Source organism: Procambarus clarkii, chromosome 59 (assembly GCF_040958095.1).
Source record: "Procambarus clarkii isolate CNS0578487 chromosome 59, FALCON_Pclarkii_2.0, whole genome shotgun sequence".
Taxonomy (NCBI): Eukaryota; Metazoa; Arthropoda; class Malacostraca; order Decapoda; family Cambaridae; genus Procambarus; species Procambarus clarkii.
In genome coordinates this window covers 25,622,018-25,641,256 of record NC_091208.1, presented here as the reverse complement: position 1 = coordinate 25,641,256, position 19,239 = coordinate 25,622,018, and the positions used below count along the sequence as shown (strand labels likewise).

The following is a 19,239-nucleotide window of genomic DNA, read 5'->3' as shown; positions in this document are numbered from 1 at the left end:
TGGGACATTTGGGAAGAGATAAATGGAACCGACTGTATACCATTTACTTACAAAGATACAGGCCGCAGAACATTGGATAGGCGACGAAAAAAGTAGGAGGATGAAGGGAATATCAGTACGAATCAAGAGAGCAGTAGGGTTATGGGTCCCAGCAAAAGCTGGAAGGGAGTAGAGAAAGGAATAACCACGAAAGTGACCACGACGAGCAGCAAGCAGTGGTGCTCATCCTGGTGTGTATGTCTGTATGTGTATGTCTCTGGCTCCTGGAGACATACACAAAGCGGTGAAAACTTATCAGAAATTGGAGTTCATGGAAGTTGGCATGAAATCCACGAATATTCCATTGAAGAATAGACATTGCCATAAGGAGAGAGAACAGCAACAGATAACAATGAAGAGACAAAGGCAAAGAACATGGTATACTAAAGAAGATCAGGATCAGAATCAGTGAAATCAGGGTTAGAGGGCATGGGTAAATTTAGCCATGACGATGGGGTCAAAGGAGTGGAAGGAAGAAAAGGGTCCGGAGCTGGAGGAGGTAATGGAGAGGGGCGGTCAAGGGGATCAGGGGAAGGGGGGGGGCAGAAAGAGGGGAGCGTACCTCAGCGATGGCAGCAACCGAAAGAGAATCGTGGACCATGGAACGTCCAAAGCCGAGACAGGGGGCTCAACCACCAAATTGGGAGGGGATGCAGGGACAGAGTCGGAGGTGGTGTAGAAAATGACGCCTTCTTACCAGCTGGGAAGGAAGGAGAGGCTTAAGTTTCTGACTTAAAGAGACAGGTGTACCAGCAACAACGTACTGGGCTACAGCCTCCATAGTCTCAACAGGAGATGGAGAACGGGAGCGATCAACATGAAGATTGCTAGGAGGATGATGGACAACAGCCTGGACAGACAGGTGGCGTGGAGGGCCAAGAGACAGGGGGGAGGGCTGGGGGGGAAGGATCGGGAGGAGACGGGAAAGAAGACACAGGAGACACAACAGACTGAGAAGGAAGGAGGGAAACACCCGACGGAGAATCAGGAGGAGGACCCCTTAGTTCAGAACGTAAAGGAGCAGGGGAATTGATGGTGGGTGTGACCATGTCCAAGGCCTGGAAACGGTTGTGAGACTGAGAAAGAAGGGAAGAGTGAGGAGAGCTGGAACGCAACACACGAGCACAAGACATGCCAGCGAAAGTGGGGAGATGGCTTACTTGGCGTCTCGCCTCAGGAAAAGACAAACAATCGGGGTGCTTCAAATTGAGGATGGCTTCAAATTTGTAGTGTATACACTTGTGAGAGAAGGTAGGGCGGGTGTCACCACAATCGAGGCAGTAAGCTTGGGAAGAAGAGCACTCAGCCTTAGAGTGACCTAGTCCACACACATGGGGCATAAGGTAATTATCAAAAGAAGGCACCAAACCGGGAAGGCTATGTAGCACCAAAAAAGTGCGAAATAATCAGAGGGCGCTAAATATCACCAAGAATGCCAATACGAGAACAAAAACGCATAAGGCGAACTATATCAAAAGTATCCGATTAACCTAAAATTCTATCGAGGGACAAGTGACCGCGAGGGACGGTCGGAAAGAAAGACACACGCTCGTCCTGGAAGGCAGGACATTCAACAAGGATATGCGGATATGCACAACTGTAAGAGGGACAACGCAATTCGGACAATAAGGAGCAGGGCGGCGCTCCATTAAGTGACCGTGGGTTAAGCGAGTATGACCAACCTGCAGCCGTGCCAAAGCAGTTTCCCACCGCCGGTTACGGTGGCAGGAGGAAGACCACTGGGACACACTACGTTTGAGAGTACGCAGCTTGTTACCAACCACAGAGGACCAACAACCCTGCCAACGGGCAAAAATGGAAGAATGAATAACAGGATAAAAGTCGGAATAAGGAATACCTTTACGGGAGATGGGACAAGAACGGATAGCTTCCTTATTGGCAGCATCCGCATGCTCATTGAAAGAAACACCAATATGGCTGGGAACCCAACAAAACTCTACTGATTTAAATTTACTAGAAATAAGAAACAGCCAATGTTGAATCTCGATGACCACCGGATGGACAGGATTAAAGGACCCTAGAGCCATGAGGGCACTACGAGAGTCAACTACAACCACAAAGGAGGAATGAGAATGAGAAAGCAAGAGACGAAGAGCATAGAGAATAGCATAAAGCTCTGCCATAAAGACGCTAGCCTCCGAAGGGAGACGACACATATAAGTACGGTCAGGAAAAACAACAGAGTAGCCCACACCGTCCGCAGACTTAGACCCATCGGTGAAGATGGAAATAGAGTGGGAGTGCGAAGTGCTCAAGGAAGAGGCTTTTCATAATTGTAGGAGGGGTAAAGGCTTTAGTAATACAAGTCAAGGACGTACAAAACTTGGGAAGGGGGACTCTCCACGGAGGTAACGAAGGAACAATACGAGGAGAAACATTAGAAATATGAACAGAAAGAGAATCCTGTAAGCGAGATAACCGAACAGAAAGTGGGAGACAATGAAGAGGAACAGGAACCACAGGAGGAGAAAAAGTCAATGCACGACAGAGGCGAGAGGAAGGATGTTGCAAGGACCGCGCAAGATAGCGAAGACAGTAGCGATCACGGCGGTCCTGAAGAGAGAGAAAGCCAGTGTCAACATACAAACTAAGGGCGGGAGTCGAACGAAAGGCACCATAGCTGAGGCGCAACCCAGTATGGTGCAAAGCATCAAGACGCCGAAGGAGAAGCAGAAGAGTATGCAGGGCAACCATAATCGAGTTTAGACAGGACGAGAGAGGAGTGCAAATAGAGGAGCGTGCGCCTATCCGTTCCCCAAGAAGAATGGGACAAAACCTTAAGGAGGTTAAAGGCCTTAGAGCATTCAACTCGGAGGTAAGAGATATGGGCTGACCAAGATAAACGAGTGTCAAAGACTAACCCCAAAAGCTTCGCAGAATCCCTGTACACAATGGGATGAACATAAAGCGACAAAGAGGGACGAAGAACGACATGCTTCCGAATAAAAGTCATAGCACAAGTCTTAGACGCAGAGAACTTGAAGCCATGATCGGTGGCCCAAGACGACACGGCATCAATCGCAAGTTGAAACCGCCGTTGAAGGAGAGGGGAATCATCACCCCGACAGCAAAGGGTAAGATCATCAACATAGAGAGCAGAGAAGACGCCAGAAGGAAGAGAGGAAAGAAGACCGTTGAGGGCAACTAGAAAAAGAGTAGTGCTCAGAACACTACCCTGGGGTACACCCTCATACTGCTGAAAAGAGGCAGAGAGAGCAGTACCAAGCCGCACACGAAAGCAACGACGAGAGAGGAAGCTCCGGAGGAATAGAGGGAGGTTCCCACGAAGGCCAAAAGAATGAAGTTGAGACAGAATATGATACCGCCAGGTGGTGTCGTAAGCCTTTTCCAGGTCAAAAAGGACGGCAACAACAGAGGTCTTCGCAGCAAAAGCAGTACGAATATAGACCTCCAAGTTCACCAGGACATCTGTTGTGCTGCGGCACTTGCGAAAACCAAATTGAGAAGGGGAGAGGTGGTGATAGTGTTCTAAGAACCACATCAAACGAACGTTGACCAAACGTTCATAGAGCTTGCAGACACAACTCGTGAGGGCAATAGAGCAGAAGTCCTTGGGGGATGACCCGAGAGACCCTGGTTTCCGAACAGGGAGTACAACAGCATCGAGCCAGTCTTCAGGGACTGACGACGACTCCCAGACCCGATTGTACAGACTCAGTAAATACTGAGATGTGCACGGAGGGAGATGGCGAAGCATTTCATAATGAATGCCATCGGAGCCCGCTGCCGTAGAACCACAAAGGGCCAGGGCAGATTGAAGTTCAGAGAGAGAAGGGATCATTATAGGGAAGGTGAAGATAAGTACAGAATTTAAAGGACGAGATTCAAGGAGAGGCTTACGAAGAAGGAAGGATTGGGGGAGATGAGAACCAGAACTAACAGAGGAGAAATGGGAACCCAGTTCGGTCGCAACCTGCAACGGGTCCGCCACAAGAGCACCATGGAGGCGAAGGACCGGTGAGACATCGGAAACGAACTTACCCGCAATCTTGCGGATACGCTTCCAGACCAGTGGAAGAGGAGTTCCGGACGTAACGGTGGAGACATAAGACGCCCAGCAAGCACGTTTAGCCGCATGGATGATCCTACGGGCTACCGCACTCGCCTTCCGAAACAAAAGAAAAGACTCAACCATCTGCCGGCGGCGATGTCTCTTCCAGGATGCACAGCGGACAGCCGAGCACTGTCCAAACTCCCCCAGGGAGCGCACTTCCGCGTTCCCCGAGAGGAAGAGCGAGGAATAGAGTGGAGGGCAGCATCAAAGACAGTGTCATGAAAAAGAAGGAGGGCGCGAGGGAGAGGTAAAACGAAGATGTCGGAAATAGTAGCACGGAGAGTAAAGAGGCACCAGTCAGCCTCGGCATACCGCCGCCTTGGGAAGGAGAGAGGAGGGCGAAAGGAGAAAAAAGTGACAAGGATAGGAAAATGGTCACTGCCATGGAGGTCATCAAGGACTCGCCACCCGAAATCTAAGGAAAGGGATGATGAGCACAGAGAAAGATCGAGACAAGAAAGGGAGCGAGTCCGAGAGTCCAAATGAGTGGGCTCACCAGAATTAAGAAGGGACAGGGAAGAAGAGAGGATGAAAGATTCAAGGAGGCGACCCCGGGTGTTTGTCAGCACATCACCCTAAAGGCCTTACGACAATTGAAATCACCCAGCAGGAGCACAGGATCCGGCAAGGAGTCTAGGAGGTGTTTAAGATCGGGAAGAGAAAGTGGGACAGTGGGGGGAAGATAAATGGAACAAACCGTGTACCATCTACGCACAAAAATACGGGCGGCAGAACAGTGGAGAGGCGAGGAAAAAAGTAAGGGGACAAAGGGAACATCGGAACGAATCAAGAGAGCAGAAGAATTAGGGGAGAGAAAAGAATAGCCACGGAAGCGACCAGGACGAGAACCAAGCATCGGCTCCTGGAGACAGACACAAAGGGGCGAAAATTGTGAAATGAGAAGTTGGAGGTCAAGGAAATTGGCGTAAAATCCACGGATGTTCCACTCGAGAAAAGACATCAGCAAAGAGAGATGAGAGCAACAGAGAGCAAAGAAGAAACAAAGGTGAAGAAGGAACACAGCATGCTAAAAAAGTACAGAGTCAGGATCAGGGTCAGCGAAGTCAGGGTTAGGGGGCATAGGTAAACTGAGTAAAGGAGGAGGGCAAGAAGCGGGAGGACGGACCAGAGGTGGACGAGCAGGGTCTGGAGGAGAAGGTAGGGGAGGAGGAGGGGGGGGGGGCAGAAAGAGGGGAGCGCACCTCAGCAAGAGCAGTAACCGAGATGGAACTGGGGGCTAAAGAAACCCCCACAGTAGGAACAGGGGGGCACCACCACCGAAGCGGGAGGGGAAGGAATGATAGAATCAGAGACAGGGGGTGAAGAAGAAAGCGAAGCTTTCTTACCGACAGGGGAGGAGGAAAGAGAGGAGCCAGGTTTCCGCTTCTGACTCAAAGATACAGGCGTCCCAGCAGCAACGAACTGGGCAACAGACTCCAGTGTCTCGATAGGAGAAGAAGAGCGAGAGCGAACAACACAACCATCAGGAGAGCGATGGACGTCGGCCCGTACAGTCAGGCGGCGTGGAGAGCCAAGAGACGGAGAAGAAGGACGGGAAGGAGGACTAGAAGGAGAGGAAATAGAAGACACAGGAGACGTGACAGACTGGGTAGAAAGAAGGGGAACCCTAGACAGAGAACCAGGAGGGGGACCCTTCGGGACAGAACGGAGGGAAACGGGAGGTGGTGGTGGGCGTGTCCGGGTCAAAGGCTCGGAAACGGTTGTGATACTGAGGAAGGCGGGAAGGACGAGGAGAGGAAGAGTGCACCACGCGAGCATAGGAGACACCGGCGAAAGAGGGGAGACGATGAACTTGGCGCCGAGCCTCAGGAAACGACAAACGGTCCCGGTGCTTCAAGTTGAGGACAGCTGCCTCAAGTTTGTAACGAATACACGCACGGGAGAAGGTAGGGTGGGCCTCACCGCAATTGAGGCAGCGGGCCTGGGGAGAAGTGCACTCCAACTTAGAGTGACCCTCGCTTCCACACAGGGGGCAGAGAGAGACAGGACTAGAGCTTTTGAGGGTACCATGCCCAAACTTCCAGCACTTACTGCAGAGCCGAGGAGATGGAATATACTCCTGAACGGAGCACCTGACACCAGCAAGAATGACAGAGGGCGGAAGGGACCTACCATCAAAGGTAACCTTCACAACCTGAAGAGGCAGACGGCGATGACCACGAGGGGGACGAGTAAATGTATCCACCTGGAGGACAGAATGACCCTGGGCCTCGAGGATATGCTTGATATCCTCGTGGCAGTCCCTGAGATCCCTAACACCAGTTGCAACATGGTGCGGGAGGAGAACAGTGCCCACACTGGCATTCAACCGGGCGTTCTTCGAGACCCGAACAGGGGTTTCACCAAGGCAGGATAAGGCGGCCAAGCGAGTGGCCGCATCCTGAGAAGGAGCAGCAACGACACGGGTACCAAGACGAGTGGGGTTGAAGGTGACAGAGGCATTCATGGAATCGACAAGATGCCTATGAAGGGAAAAATCGTCAGGAGTTGAGTCCAAAGGTTGGAGGTCAAAGTACTTAGTCCATGTACTTTGGACTAAGTACCAAACAAAGCATGGAACGAAGTAGGATGGGAAGGGAGCATACGAGAGCGGCCGTGGCGGGTACGGCGATGAGAACCTGTAGAGAGAGACGGGTTGAAAGGTGCAGTAGTCGCAAGAAGAGATGGAGCCGTGCAAGGGGACGAGACGGTCACCACAGCAGGCTTGGGGCTCGACACAGAGGAGGGAGGGGAGCAGGGAGGAAGAGTCCGGTCTGGGCCTAAACCGGGCTCTGTAGCGGAGGCTACAGATCCTGGTCTTCCAGGACGGTCCGACTCAGGGGCCTGGTCGCCCAGCCCATGAGCCTGGTTAGGAGTAGTCAAGTCGTCATCCATATAGCAAACCAATATACAAGGGATGGGACCCGGAACCAAGGGATACCACCTACCAGGGCAGCCAGGGAGGCCGAGCGCGGGCCAGTGCAGGAAGGGTGTGTCGTCCCCAACGGTGCTCCCCCTTTTCAACAGGAGAGTCCTACTACTTCGTTCATTCTCCCACACTGGTGCTAAGACCCCAGTCCCCCTATCGCCCTAGCCTGGACACCCAACCATCCACTCAGGGCGGCCTCTCACAGGTGACCCCTCCAGCGGGTGGTCCGATGGCTCACAAGGCCCCTACAAGGTGCCCTTCAGCACGTACACCACCCAAAGAGGGGGCAGGAGAGGGGGCACAGGCAACCCACACCTGTCCCAGGGAGGTGTACGCGAGCCCCTCACCACGGCAAGGAGGCACCACGGGGCATAGACACACTAAACTTGTGCATTTAAGGGCACCATGCCCAAATTTCCAGCACTTATTGCAAAGCCTAGGAAAGGGAATGTCCTCCTGAACGGAGCATCTGGCACCAGCAAGAATTATAGAAGGCAGAAGGGTTCTACTATCAAAAGTGATCTTCACAACTTGAAGAGGCTGACGACGACGACCACGAGGGGGTCGAGTGAGTGCATCAACTTGGAGGACAGAATGGCCTTGGGCTTCAAGTATATGTTTAATATCCTCGTGACAGTCTTTCAGGTCCCTAACACCAGTCGCAATATGGTGTGGGAGGATAACTGTGTCAATACTGGCATTTTAACAGGGGTCTCCCCAATGCGGCTAAGTGGGCAGTGGCATCCTGAGGAGCAGCAGCAATGACACGTGTACCAGTACGGGTGTGGGGGTTAAAAGTAACAGAGGCATCTACCGAATCTACGAGGTGTTTATGGAGGAAAAAATCGTCAGGACGTGTAGAATCCAGATGGTTGAGATCAAAGTATTTAGTCCATGTAACAGGACCAAACAAGGCGTGGAACGTATTAGCATTGGAAGAAATCATGTGAGTGCACCTGTGGAGGGGTCGGCGCCGAGCACCTCCTGTGAGAGGGAGTTGGGGGGGGGGGGATAAAAGGCGCAGTTGTCACAATGAGAGAAGTAGCCGCTCCAGGTGATCACCACTGGGGGCTTGGGGCTCAACCCTACCGCAGAGGAGGGAGAGGAGCAGAGAAGGGGTAGTCGGGAGGGTTAAAGGAGTAGCTTGGTCTGGGTCCAATGTAGCGGGGGCTACAGAGCCCGGTCTTTCAACACAGTCCGACTCGGGGGCCTGGTCGCCCACCCCACGAGCCTGGGAAGTTATAAGAGGATCATTCAGTGACATAGAAACTACGAGATAATAATTTCATTGACGAATAAACCCACATACCCACCATGGAGCCACAATTAGAGGATAGGACACCCGACAAGACTTAGTCGGGTGGCCTGTGGGGGGGGGGGGGGGGGGGCGGGAAGCGGGGCCAGGGGTGCATCATGGGTATACTTCCCGCAATCGCCACCTTAAGAACCATCAGTCCGTCGAGATCGGGTTCAGCAACGAAGGCAAGGATTGACAATAAAAGCGTCCCCTCGCTTGCAACGTCGGGTACCACAGTTCTACGGGTGAGAGAGTGTGCCTCTACAAACACCCGGGCGTCAAAATAGAAGATGTCCGGAAGAATAATCAAGAAGGGCAAAAAGTCGGCGGGAAATGACAATTAGAATGGAGAAGAGGGGGGAGGGGGGGGGGGGGAGGAAAAATGAAACATAAGGAAGAGAGAGAGACTTCCAGCACAATTTGTGAAGAAGGCAGTAGGAGTATAAGGCTCCAAAAGGACAGAGGACTCTCCCATGGAGCATCACACCCCGGCAGCCGCCCACCAAGCCCCTCACGACGACAACGACGAAAGGGAGGGGTCCAATATATCAATGTGTTTCAGTATTCATATAGGAGTTACGGAGCTCAGCATACCTCATCCCAAGAGGATGAAAGTCAGTCAATATTGAACATTCTACAATATTATGTTCAAGGGAGTATATGTTTTCTCTTTCACAAAGTTAACACATGGTGAATTCTAGCCGACAAAGACTGGGTCCAAGAGTTCAAGCTCGATGTTGCAGGCACAAATAGGCGAGAACACACACACACACACAAAACACTAAAAACTCACACAAACACGTTTAAACTTCGAACTTTGTTTCATAATTAAGAAGCGTTTAAAAGTTTTCTCATTTCCCTGCTGCAGTAGTGTTGGAGGCCAGAAAGTTGTCAGTGATCTCATACTTGGCTCATCTAGCGTGTCTTATACAGTCTTTCACAACATCATCAACCACTTACTAAGACAATGTTTACCATTGTTTACATAAATGTGTTGTTTGCATTAGCAAACACGTGTGAGCACGTGTCATCTAATTTACGTAATTGTGCTTACGGGGGTTGAGCTTTGGCTCTTTGGTCCCACCTCTCAACTGTCAATCAACTGACAATCAACATCTGCGCTTACATTAACATTATAATTTAGTCTAATATTTACAAATGCAAGAAACATTCTTAACATTTAAAGCATGATAATGGAAGGTGTATAAGAGCCTTAAGACCAGCCACAAGGCGAGAGGGAACGATGGTGTGTTGATGGTCGACAACAAATAGGAGCTGCCTCACCTGGGCCAATAATAGGAGTTATATATAGGCCACCAAATTTAGACAGAATGGAAGCAAAGCATCTATGGGATGAAATATCTAGAGCATCTAGATCTAACAGTATTTATGTCATGGGTGACTTTAATTTTAGTGGAATAAACTGGGTGAACAAAACAGGGAATAGTGAAGCAGAAGATTTTCAAGAATTAATTGACAATTGCTTTCTTACGCAACACATTAAGGAACCAACGCGGGAAAATAATATTTTAGATTTAGTGTTAACTAACAGGGAAACACAAATTAATGACATCGAAATAGAGAGTGAGCTAGGGAACAGTGATCACAAAGTAATCAGATTTAGCATAGAATGGAATAGACCTGTAGGAGAAAATTCTGTTAAAGTGCCAGATTTTCGAAAAGCTGATTTTAATAGCCTAAGAAATTTTTTGGGTCAAATAGATTGGAAAGTCTTGGGTATGGGGTGTGGGCCGGGCTTGGAGCGAGACATGAACCCAGCGATAGGTGATGTAAAAGGGGATTTCGATGTGGATTTAATATATAACTTATTTAAGAATATTCTAAACAAAGCACAGGAACGTAGTATACCATACAAATTGAATAGATCGAATACTAATGACCCAAAGTGGATAACAAATAATTTAAAGAACCTTATAGGTAAAAAGAGAGCTTGGTACAAAAGGATTAAGAATGGGGAAGTCAGTTTAGAACAGGAATTCGTACAACTGGTTAGAAATGTTAAAAAAGAGATTAGGAAAGCAAAAAGAAACTATGAAGTTCGCATAGCACAGCAAGCAAAGTCAAATCCTAAAGAGTTTTTTCAGTTATATCGAACTAAGACTAGGGAAAAGATAGGTCCATTAAAATCTGAGACAGGTCAAATAACGGATAATGACAAGGAGATGAGTAGTATTTTTAACAAATATTTTATATCTGTATTTACTAAAGAAGAACTTAACAATATGCCTTCAGCCGAACAAGTCTATGTGGGTGGGGATGAGGACAGGTTGACTAGTTTAGTAGTTACCAAGGAGGATGTAATTAAACAATTAGAAAAACTAAAGCCAAACAAATCCCCAGGGCCGGATGAAGTGTTTGCCAGGGTGCTTAAAGAATGCAAAGTGAAACTTTCGGAGCCACTGTCTACCATATTTAATAAATCAATAGATTGTGATGTTTTTTTGTCTCAGTGAGAGGGTGTGTTAACCGGAGCTCCTGAGTGTTGTTATATTATCATAGCAATATGGAAGTTGCAGTGAAGGACCTGGTGACTCTAGTGGGAGCCCTGAGGTCAGAGTTGGACTCTCTGCGGGAGGAGGTGCGTCAGCTGAAAGAACAACGAGAAGTAACGAAGGAGGAGACCAGTAGTAAAGGGACCTCGTCTTGGAGAGTTGTGAAAGACAGGGGCCTTAAGAAGACTTTGATAAAGCCGCCTTCAAACGCCATAGCAACTTCTAATTCATTTGACGTTTTGGAGGACGAGTGCTGTGGTGAGACTGCGGATCACGCAAAAGGGAAAGCAACGAAGAGCAAGGAAGCGCAGGCCCCTCAGAGAGTAAAGGAAGTACCTAAGCAAACATTAGTTGTGGGAGATTCCCAGATAAGGTATTTGGATAGAACGTTTTGTGCTAGAGATAGGGGGAACAGGTTAAGGGTTTGCTATCCGGGAGCTGGCATTGGTGATATTATAAACAACATGAATGATATTATGGCTGGAAATGGGAACAATCCCATTATTTGCATTAGCGTGGGAGGAAATGATGTTGGTCGAGTTAGGAGTGAGGAACTGATTCAGAGGTATAAAACAGCCATAGAATTAGTTAGGAGCAAGGGAGGAATCCCGATCATATGTGGCATTCTTCCAAGAAAGGGAGTGGGAAATGAATGGATGTCGAGGGCACTTGGTGTCAATTGCCGGCTGGAAAGATATTGCAAATCAAATGCAATATCTTTCATAGACAACTGGGAACACTTCTATGGAAGAAATGAAATGTATGCTCGTGATGGGGTGCATCTATCGAGGGCTGGGGTTGTTGCTGTTGCGAACTCGTTGGAACCAGTGGTTAGAGGTGTTTGTTTGGTTTTAAATTGTTAGTAGATAGTGGTATGGGAATTGATTTGGAGGAAGGAGGTAATAAAATTATGTGTTCGTGGGAGAAAAGAATTGGCAAAATGATCAGGGAAAGAAAAGGGCCTCAAAATAACAATTCACTTAGGATATATTACACTAACAGTAGAAGTCTAAGAAATAAAATTAATGAATTAAATGCTCTTGTCTGCACAGAAAAAATAGATATTATTGCACTTACCGAAACGTGGATGAACGTAGAAAATAGAGAACTATTAGCTGAATATCAGATAAATGGATTTAAACTATTTCACACAGATAGATATATTAGACGAGGAGGGGGAGTAGCCATATATGTTAGGGACAATTTGAAATGTAGTCTCAAAGAGGGAATCAAAACTGAGCCACACACAGAAACTATTTGGATAGAATTAAACGAAAAAGCAAATAATATTATAATAGGAGTCATATATAGGCCACCAAATTTAGACAGAATGGAAGCAAAGCATCTATGGGATGAAATATCTAGAGCATCTAGATCTAACAGTATTTACGTCATGGGTGACTTTAATTTGAGTGGAATAAACTGGGTGAACAAAACAGGGAATAGTGAAGCAGAAGATTTTCTAGAATTAATTGACGATTGCTTTCTTACGCAACACATTAATATAAGGAACCAACGCGGGAAAATAATATTTTAGATTTAGTGTTAACTAACAGGGAAACACAAATTAATGACATCGAAATAGGGAGTGAGCTAGGGAACAGTGATCACAAAGTAATCAGATTTAGCATAGAATGGAATAGACCTGTAGGAGAAAATTCTGTTAAAGTGCCAGATTTTCGAAAAGCTGATTTTAATAGCCTAAGAAATTTTTTGGGTCAAATAGATTGGAAACTCTTGGGTATGGGGTGTGGGCCGGGCTTGGAGCGAGACATGAACCCAGCGATAGGTGACGTAAATGGGGATTTCGATGTGGATTTAATATATAACTTATTTAAGAATATTCTAAACAAAGCACAGGAACGTAGTATACCATACATATTGAATAGATCGAATACTAATGACCCAAAGTGGATAACAAATAATTTAAAGAACCTTATAGGTAAAAAGAGAGCTTGGTACAAAAGGATTAAGAATGGGGAAGTCAGGTTAGAACAGGAATTCATACAACTGGTTAGAAATGTTAAAAAAGAGATTAGGAAAGCAAAAAGAAACTATGAAGTTCGCATAGCAGAGCAAGCAAAGTCAAATCCTAAAGGGTTTTTTCAGTTATATCGAACTAAGACTAGGGAAAGGATAGGTCCATTAAAATCTGAGACAGGTCAAATAACGGATAATGACAAGGAGATGAGTAGTATTTTTAACAAATATTTTATATCTGTATTTACTAAAGAAGAACTTAACAATATGCCTTCAGCCGAACAAGTCTATGTGGGTGGGGATGAGGACAGGTTGACTAGTTTAGCAGTTACCAGAGAGGATGTAATTAAACAATTAGAAAAACTAAAACCAAACAAATCCCCAGGGCCGGATGAAGTGTTTGCCAGGGTGCTTAAAGAATGCAAAGAGGAGCTTTCCGAGCCACTGTCTACCATATTTAATAAATCAATAGAGTCAGGCAGAGTGCCAGAGTCATGGAAGGTAGCTAATGTGGTACCAATTTTTAAGAAAGGAGATAGATCACTTGCGTCAAACTATCGGCCAATTAGCCTAACGTCTATTGTGGGAAAGTTACTTGAATCAATAATTGCAAATACAATTTGTCTTCATCTTGAAAAACATAAATTAATAAATGAGTCGCAACATGGTTTTACAAATGGCCGTTCATGCTTAACAAATTTGCTAACTTTTTATTCCAGCATAGTTGAGGCAGTTGATAGTGGTAAGGATTGTGATGTTGTGTACCTTGACTTTAGCAAAGCTTTTGATACAGTGCCACATGAAAGATTAATTAAAAAAATAGAAGCTCATGTTATTGGAGGTGCTATATTAACTTGGATTAGGGCATGGCTATTCCAAAGGAAACAGAGTTAGTATAAATAGGGTTAAGTCAGAGTGGGAAAATGTTGTAAGTGGGGTGCCTCAGGGCTCTGTCCTGGGACCTCTGTTGTTTATAATATATATAAATGATTTACATTCAGGTTTGAGTAGCAACATTTGCAAATTTGCCGATGATACGAAAATCGGTAGGGAAATTAATTCGGAGGAGGACTCACTATCACTTCAAGTTGATCTAGATAGGGTTTTGAAATGGTCAAATGATTGGCAAATGCAGTTTAATGCTGATAAATGTAAAGTTCTGAGGCTAGGTAATGATCATACATCATTAATGTATCTTTTACTCAATGATGAGTTACAAGATACGAGCTAGATGGTGTTGAGATTGCGAAGTCGGATTGCGAAAGGGATCTGGGAGTTATGATTAGTAAGAATTTAAAACAAAAGGATCAATGCATGAATGTTTGTAATAAGGCGAATAGGACACTGGGATTTATTAATCGAAGCGTTAGTAACAAGACACCTGGTGTGGTTCTTAAGCTATATCTTGCTCTGGTTAGGCCCCATTTAGATTATGCAGTTCAGTTTTGGTCGCCGTATCATAGAATGGATATAAATTCACTTGAACGTGTCCAACGTAGGATGGCTAAGTTAATTCCCCAAATTAGAAATCTTTCATATGAAGAAAGATTAACAAAGCTTAAGTTGCATTCACTGGAAAGGCGAAGAGTTAGGGGTGACATGATAGAGGTTTACAAGTGGATGAATGGACATAACAGGGGGGATATTAATAGGGTATTAAAAATATCAACACAAGACAGAACACGAAACAATGGGTATAAATTGGATAAGTTTAGATTTAGGAAAGACTTGGGTAAATACTGGTTCAGTAACAGGGTTGTTGATTTGTGGAACCAATTGCCGTCTAACGTGGTGGAGGTGGTGTCCCTCGATTGTTTCAAGCGCGAGTTGGACAAGTATATGAGTGGGATTGGGTGGTTATAGAATAGGGGCTGCCTCGTGTGGGCCAGTAGGCCTTCTGCAGTTGCCTTTGTTCTTATGTTCTTAATATCATTCATGTTTCCAACAATATCACCAATTCCAGCTCCCGGATAGCAAACCCTTAATCTGTTCCCCCTATCTCTGGCACAAAACGTTCTGTCTAAATACCTCACCTGGGAATCTCCCACAACTAAAATTCGCTTCGATTCTCCCTTTTCCTTTCGAGCAGTTTGAGGGACCTGCGCTTCAATGCTCCTCGTTACTTTGTCTTTGCCACCTTGTTGAACAACAGGTTCACCACAGCACTCGTCCTCTAATACGTCAAATGCGTTAAAAGTCCTTAGGTGTAGGCTATTAGTTGTCGGTTTTGCCAAGGTCTTCTTAAGACCCCTGTCTTTCACAACTTGCCAAGACGAGGACTTCTTAATACTGGTCCCGTCAGTCCTTCTTAATGAGGTCCCGTCAACACTGGCCTCCTCCTTCGTTTCCTCCCGAAGTCTCAACCGTCGTACCTCCTCCCGCAGGGAATCCATCTCTGCTCTCAGAGCTCCAACCAGACTCACCAAATCCTTCACTAATCCTTCCATTATTGCAATAATAATGTTATTAGAATCAGAGCTCCAGCTAACACAACCTCTCACTGTGACTGCCTGTGACTATATTAATAGGGTATTAAAAATATCAACACAAGACAGAACACGAAACAATGGGTATATATTGGACAAGTTTCGATTTAGGACAGACTTGGGTAAATACTGGTTCAGTAACAGGGTTGCTGATTTGTGGAACCAATTGCCGCGTAACGTGGTGGAGGTGGGGTCCCTCGATTGTTTCACGCACGGGTTGGACAAGTAATGAGTGGGATTGGGTGGTAATAGATAGGAGCTGCCTTGTATGGGCCAATAGGCCTTCTGCAGTTACCTTTGTTCTTATGTTCTTATGTATATGAGTGGGATTGGGTGGTTATAAATAGGAACTGCCTCGTATGGGCCAATAGGCCTTCTGCAGTTGCCTTTGTTCTTATGTTCTTAAATTAATATTATAATATATTAGCACATTATGCATATATAGGCATAGGTTAAGTGTTTAGGTTCTGTTGGCGATTATTTGTATTTTGTGGTACGTGGATGAAGCATTTACAGCGTTGTGATTCTAACAAAATTCGTCAGTGAAGCACTTGTTCCGGATATGTTCGAACGTCAGCAGTTGAGAGTCGTGTGTAAACCGTTTTTTAATCCTTAAACAGTTGGTTTGGCGGGTACATGGAATCACTTTTGGGTCTTTGTTTGGAGGACGGGTTGGAATAGGCTTATTAAGTGAAAGGAAACGTGCCCAACCATATTTGTCCCGTCCGGGATTCGAACCCTGGATTCCCGACTGTGAATCGACAACGAACCTATCCATACTACCGCGACCATATATGCTTTTCTATTCCTCACACGAGTCAAGACATTCCCTCTCTAGCTTCACCTAAACCATTATATATAAAAACTTCAAAGCTATTGATACGAATAATTATCAAATTTTTTAACAAAAATTTTATATCAGGGTGATGGTGAGGTCGGCGGGCATCATTACATGGGGGTTCGCGGCCCGGAAAGTTGTGTGAATTACGACAGGAAGTCAGCAAAAGTTGGCAACATGGAAGCATTAAAGACGTGTTCCATGTTCCAGTCACCTAATATACATTCCATATTTTCCAGGCCTTAACGAGGTCGTTAGACTCTAGTCACTGGAACAGCCTGGCGTGTTGATGTGATTCTTGGCTTAACTTGGCTGATGAACACTATTCTTAGTATACTATTGATGCGATTGGTAGACTAGTGAGTATACACCAGCGTCCCACAGTGTAGAGTGGTGTAGACTAGCCAGTATACACCAGCGTCCCACAGTGTACAGTGGTGTAGGCTAGCCAGTATACACCAGCGGCCCTCAGTGTACAGTGGTGTAGACTAGTGAGTATACACCAGCGGCCCTCAGTGTACAGTGGTGTAGACTAGCCAGTATACACCAGCAGCCCTCAGTGTACAGTGGTGTAGACTAGCCAGTATACACCAGCGGCCCACAGTGTATAGTGTAGCCTGAGCACACAGGTCGGGCTACACCCTCCGTGACCTCCTACCATCCAATATAGGCGCCGCCTCACAATGACAACTTTTCCAATGTAAATCACTGGTCAGCCGGTGTTGCTCCGGCCGGCACACGGCGCCACAACTGCTGCTGACGCTTCTCTTCATTACTGGCGCCTGAGGAACGCCTCCGCCTCCACACACACAAATATGACGAGTCGTTAACAAAATGTTTACATTTTAATTCTCAAAATATATATACATGCCAATATGGGAGTATCCAGAGTATCTTAAACAGAGGCAGGAAAATTTAAATCCTTCTTAGGTGTTGTAGGAGTCCATTCTACAGTAGTCTATCACTACTACAGGATGGAGACGACCACAAGATTGTATTCACCTAGTTGTGCTTGAGGGGGTTGAGCTCTGCTCTTTGGGCCCGCCTCTCAACTGTCAATCAATTTTTTTCCACACACACAAACCCCCAGGAAGTAGCCCGTATCAACTGTCCCAGGTACCTATTTACTGCTAGGTAGCAGGGGCATCAGGGTGTAATAAACTCTGTCCATTTATTTCCCGCCATCGCCGGGGATAGAACCCGGACCCTAGGATTACGAGTCTCATGCGCTGTCCACTCAGCCACAGGCCCCCCCAGTGTGTTTGGTCATGGTTACCGTTCAGCGCATGTATGTGTGTGTGTGGGGGGGGGTGGCATTCTGGTGAGGACTGTCACATATACACATCATATACCAGTACTAATAACACTACTACAACTTCTAATACCATTAACAATACTTCTACTAATTCAAAGGCATACTACACATACTCTCAAGTCGTCATGAGAGAGATCGTACTTGTTGAAACTCCTGTTGTGTACTAGGAAGGAGAGTGTGCATAGCAAGGTGATGGCGGAGGGCGTTCTCTAAGGTGCCGTTCCTCATACTAAGGAAAGTGGACAATTACCTTAGCCAGTGTGTGGTGCCCAAGGTGGACCACCCGGGCCTCGCCCGAGGTGGACCACCCGGGCCTCGCCCGAGGTGGACCACCCGGGCCTCGCCCGAGGTGGACCACCCGGGCCTCGCCCGAGGTGGACCACCCGGGCCTCGCCCGAGGCGGACCACCCGAGCCTCGCCCGAGGTGGACCACGCGGGCCTCGCCCGAGGTGGACCACGCGGGCCTCGCCCGAGGTGGACCACGCGGGCCTCGCCCGAGGTGGACCACGCGGGCCTCGCCCGAGGTGGACCACGCGGGCCTCGCCCGAGGTGGACCACGCGGGCCTCGCCCGAGGTGGACCACGCGGGCCTCGCCAAAGGTGGACCACGCGAGCCTCGCCCGAGGTGGACCACGCGAGCCTCGCCCGAGGCGGACCACCCGAGCCTCGCCCGAGGCGGACCACCCGAGCCTCGCCCGAGGCGGACCACGCCAGCCTCGCCCGAGGTGGACCACGCCAGCCTCGCCCGAGGTGGACCACGCCAGCCTCGCCCGAGGTGGACCACGCCAGCCTCGCCCGAGGTGGACCACGCCAGCCTCGCCCGAGGTGGACCACGCCAGCCTCGCCCGAGGTGGACCACGCCAGCCTCGCCCGAGGTGGACCACGCGAGCCTCGCCCGAGGTGGACCACGCGAGCCTCGCCCGAGGTGGACCACGCGAGCCTCGCCCGAGGTGGACCACGCGAGCCTCGCCCGAGGCGGACCACCCGAGCCTCGCCCGAGGTGGACCACACCAGCCTCGCCCGAGGTGGACCACGCGAGCCTCGCCCGAGGTGGACCACGCGAGCCTCGCCCGAGGTGGACCACGCGAGCCTCGCCCGAGGTGGACCACGCGAGCCTCGCCCGAGGTGGACCACGCGAGCCTCGCCCGAGGTGGACCACCCGGGCCTCGCCCGAGGTGGACCACGCGAGCCTCGCCCGAGGTGGACCACACCAACCTCGCCCGAGGTGGACCACCCGGGCCTCGCCCGAGGTGGACCACACCAACCTCGCCCGAGGTGGACCACCCGGGCCTCGCCCGAGGTGGACCACACCAACCTCGCCCGAGGTGGACCACCCGAGCCTCGCCACAAAGAATGCTGGCAAGTGGAAAATTATCACAAATAAAATCCCGAAGTTTACCGTGACGAAATCTGCCGATCCTCTTAGATTTTCACAGGCCTACACTTGGTTAGACGATGAGCGCTGCAAAAATATAAGTGCATAGTCTCCAAGTAGGACAACGACTGGGAATAAAGTAAGAGAATTTAGGTTGTGTAGATTTTCAGACGAGGTATTTGACAGGACTTTTTGCCAGAGAGGGAAAACAGGCTAAGAGTTTGCTGTCCGGGGGGGGGGGGGGGCGGGAACTGAGGGTTATTCTTAACAATGGTGTATGATACTGTGGCTGGTAATGGGAAGAAATACGTCCGTTTAACGACGGACGTAATGAAGACCCGCCAAACACACCGAAACTACGACGTTGGTACA

General features: G+C 48.1%; 1 protein-coding gene across 1 annotated transcript; it reads left to right on the top strand.

Moving 5' to 3' along the window:
• The first annotated feature begins 7,932 nt into the window (after positions 1 to 7,932).
• On the top strand, positions 7,933 to 18,976 carry LOC138353753 (undifferentiated embryonic cell transcription factor 1-like). Its single transcript, XM_069307151.1, has 2 exons — positions 7,933 to 8,010; positions 17,768 to 18,976. The coding sequence occupies exons 1-2, from the start codon at positions 7,933 to 7,935 to the stop codon at positions 18,974 to 18,976; spliced, it is 1,287 nt and encodes a 428-aa protein (XP_069163252.1).
• The last annotated feature ends 263 nt before the right edge of the window (positions 18,977 to 19,239 follow it).

Bases quoted from the DNA above. Each gene is read 5' to 3' on its own strand.
- LOC138353753 (XM_069307151.1), top strand. From the start codon at position 7,933: ATGGTTGAGATCAAAGTATTTAGTCCATGTAACAGGACCAAACAAGGC. The intron at 8,011-17,767 runs GTGAGTGCACCT...GTGGTGCCCAAG, and splicing joins TTAGCATTGGAAGAAATCAT to GTGGACCACCCGGGCCTCGC.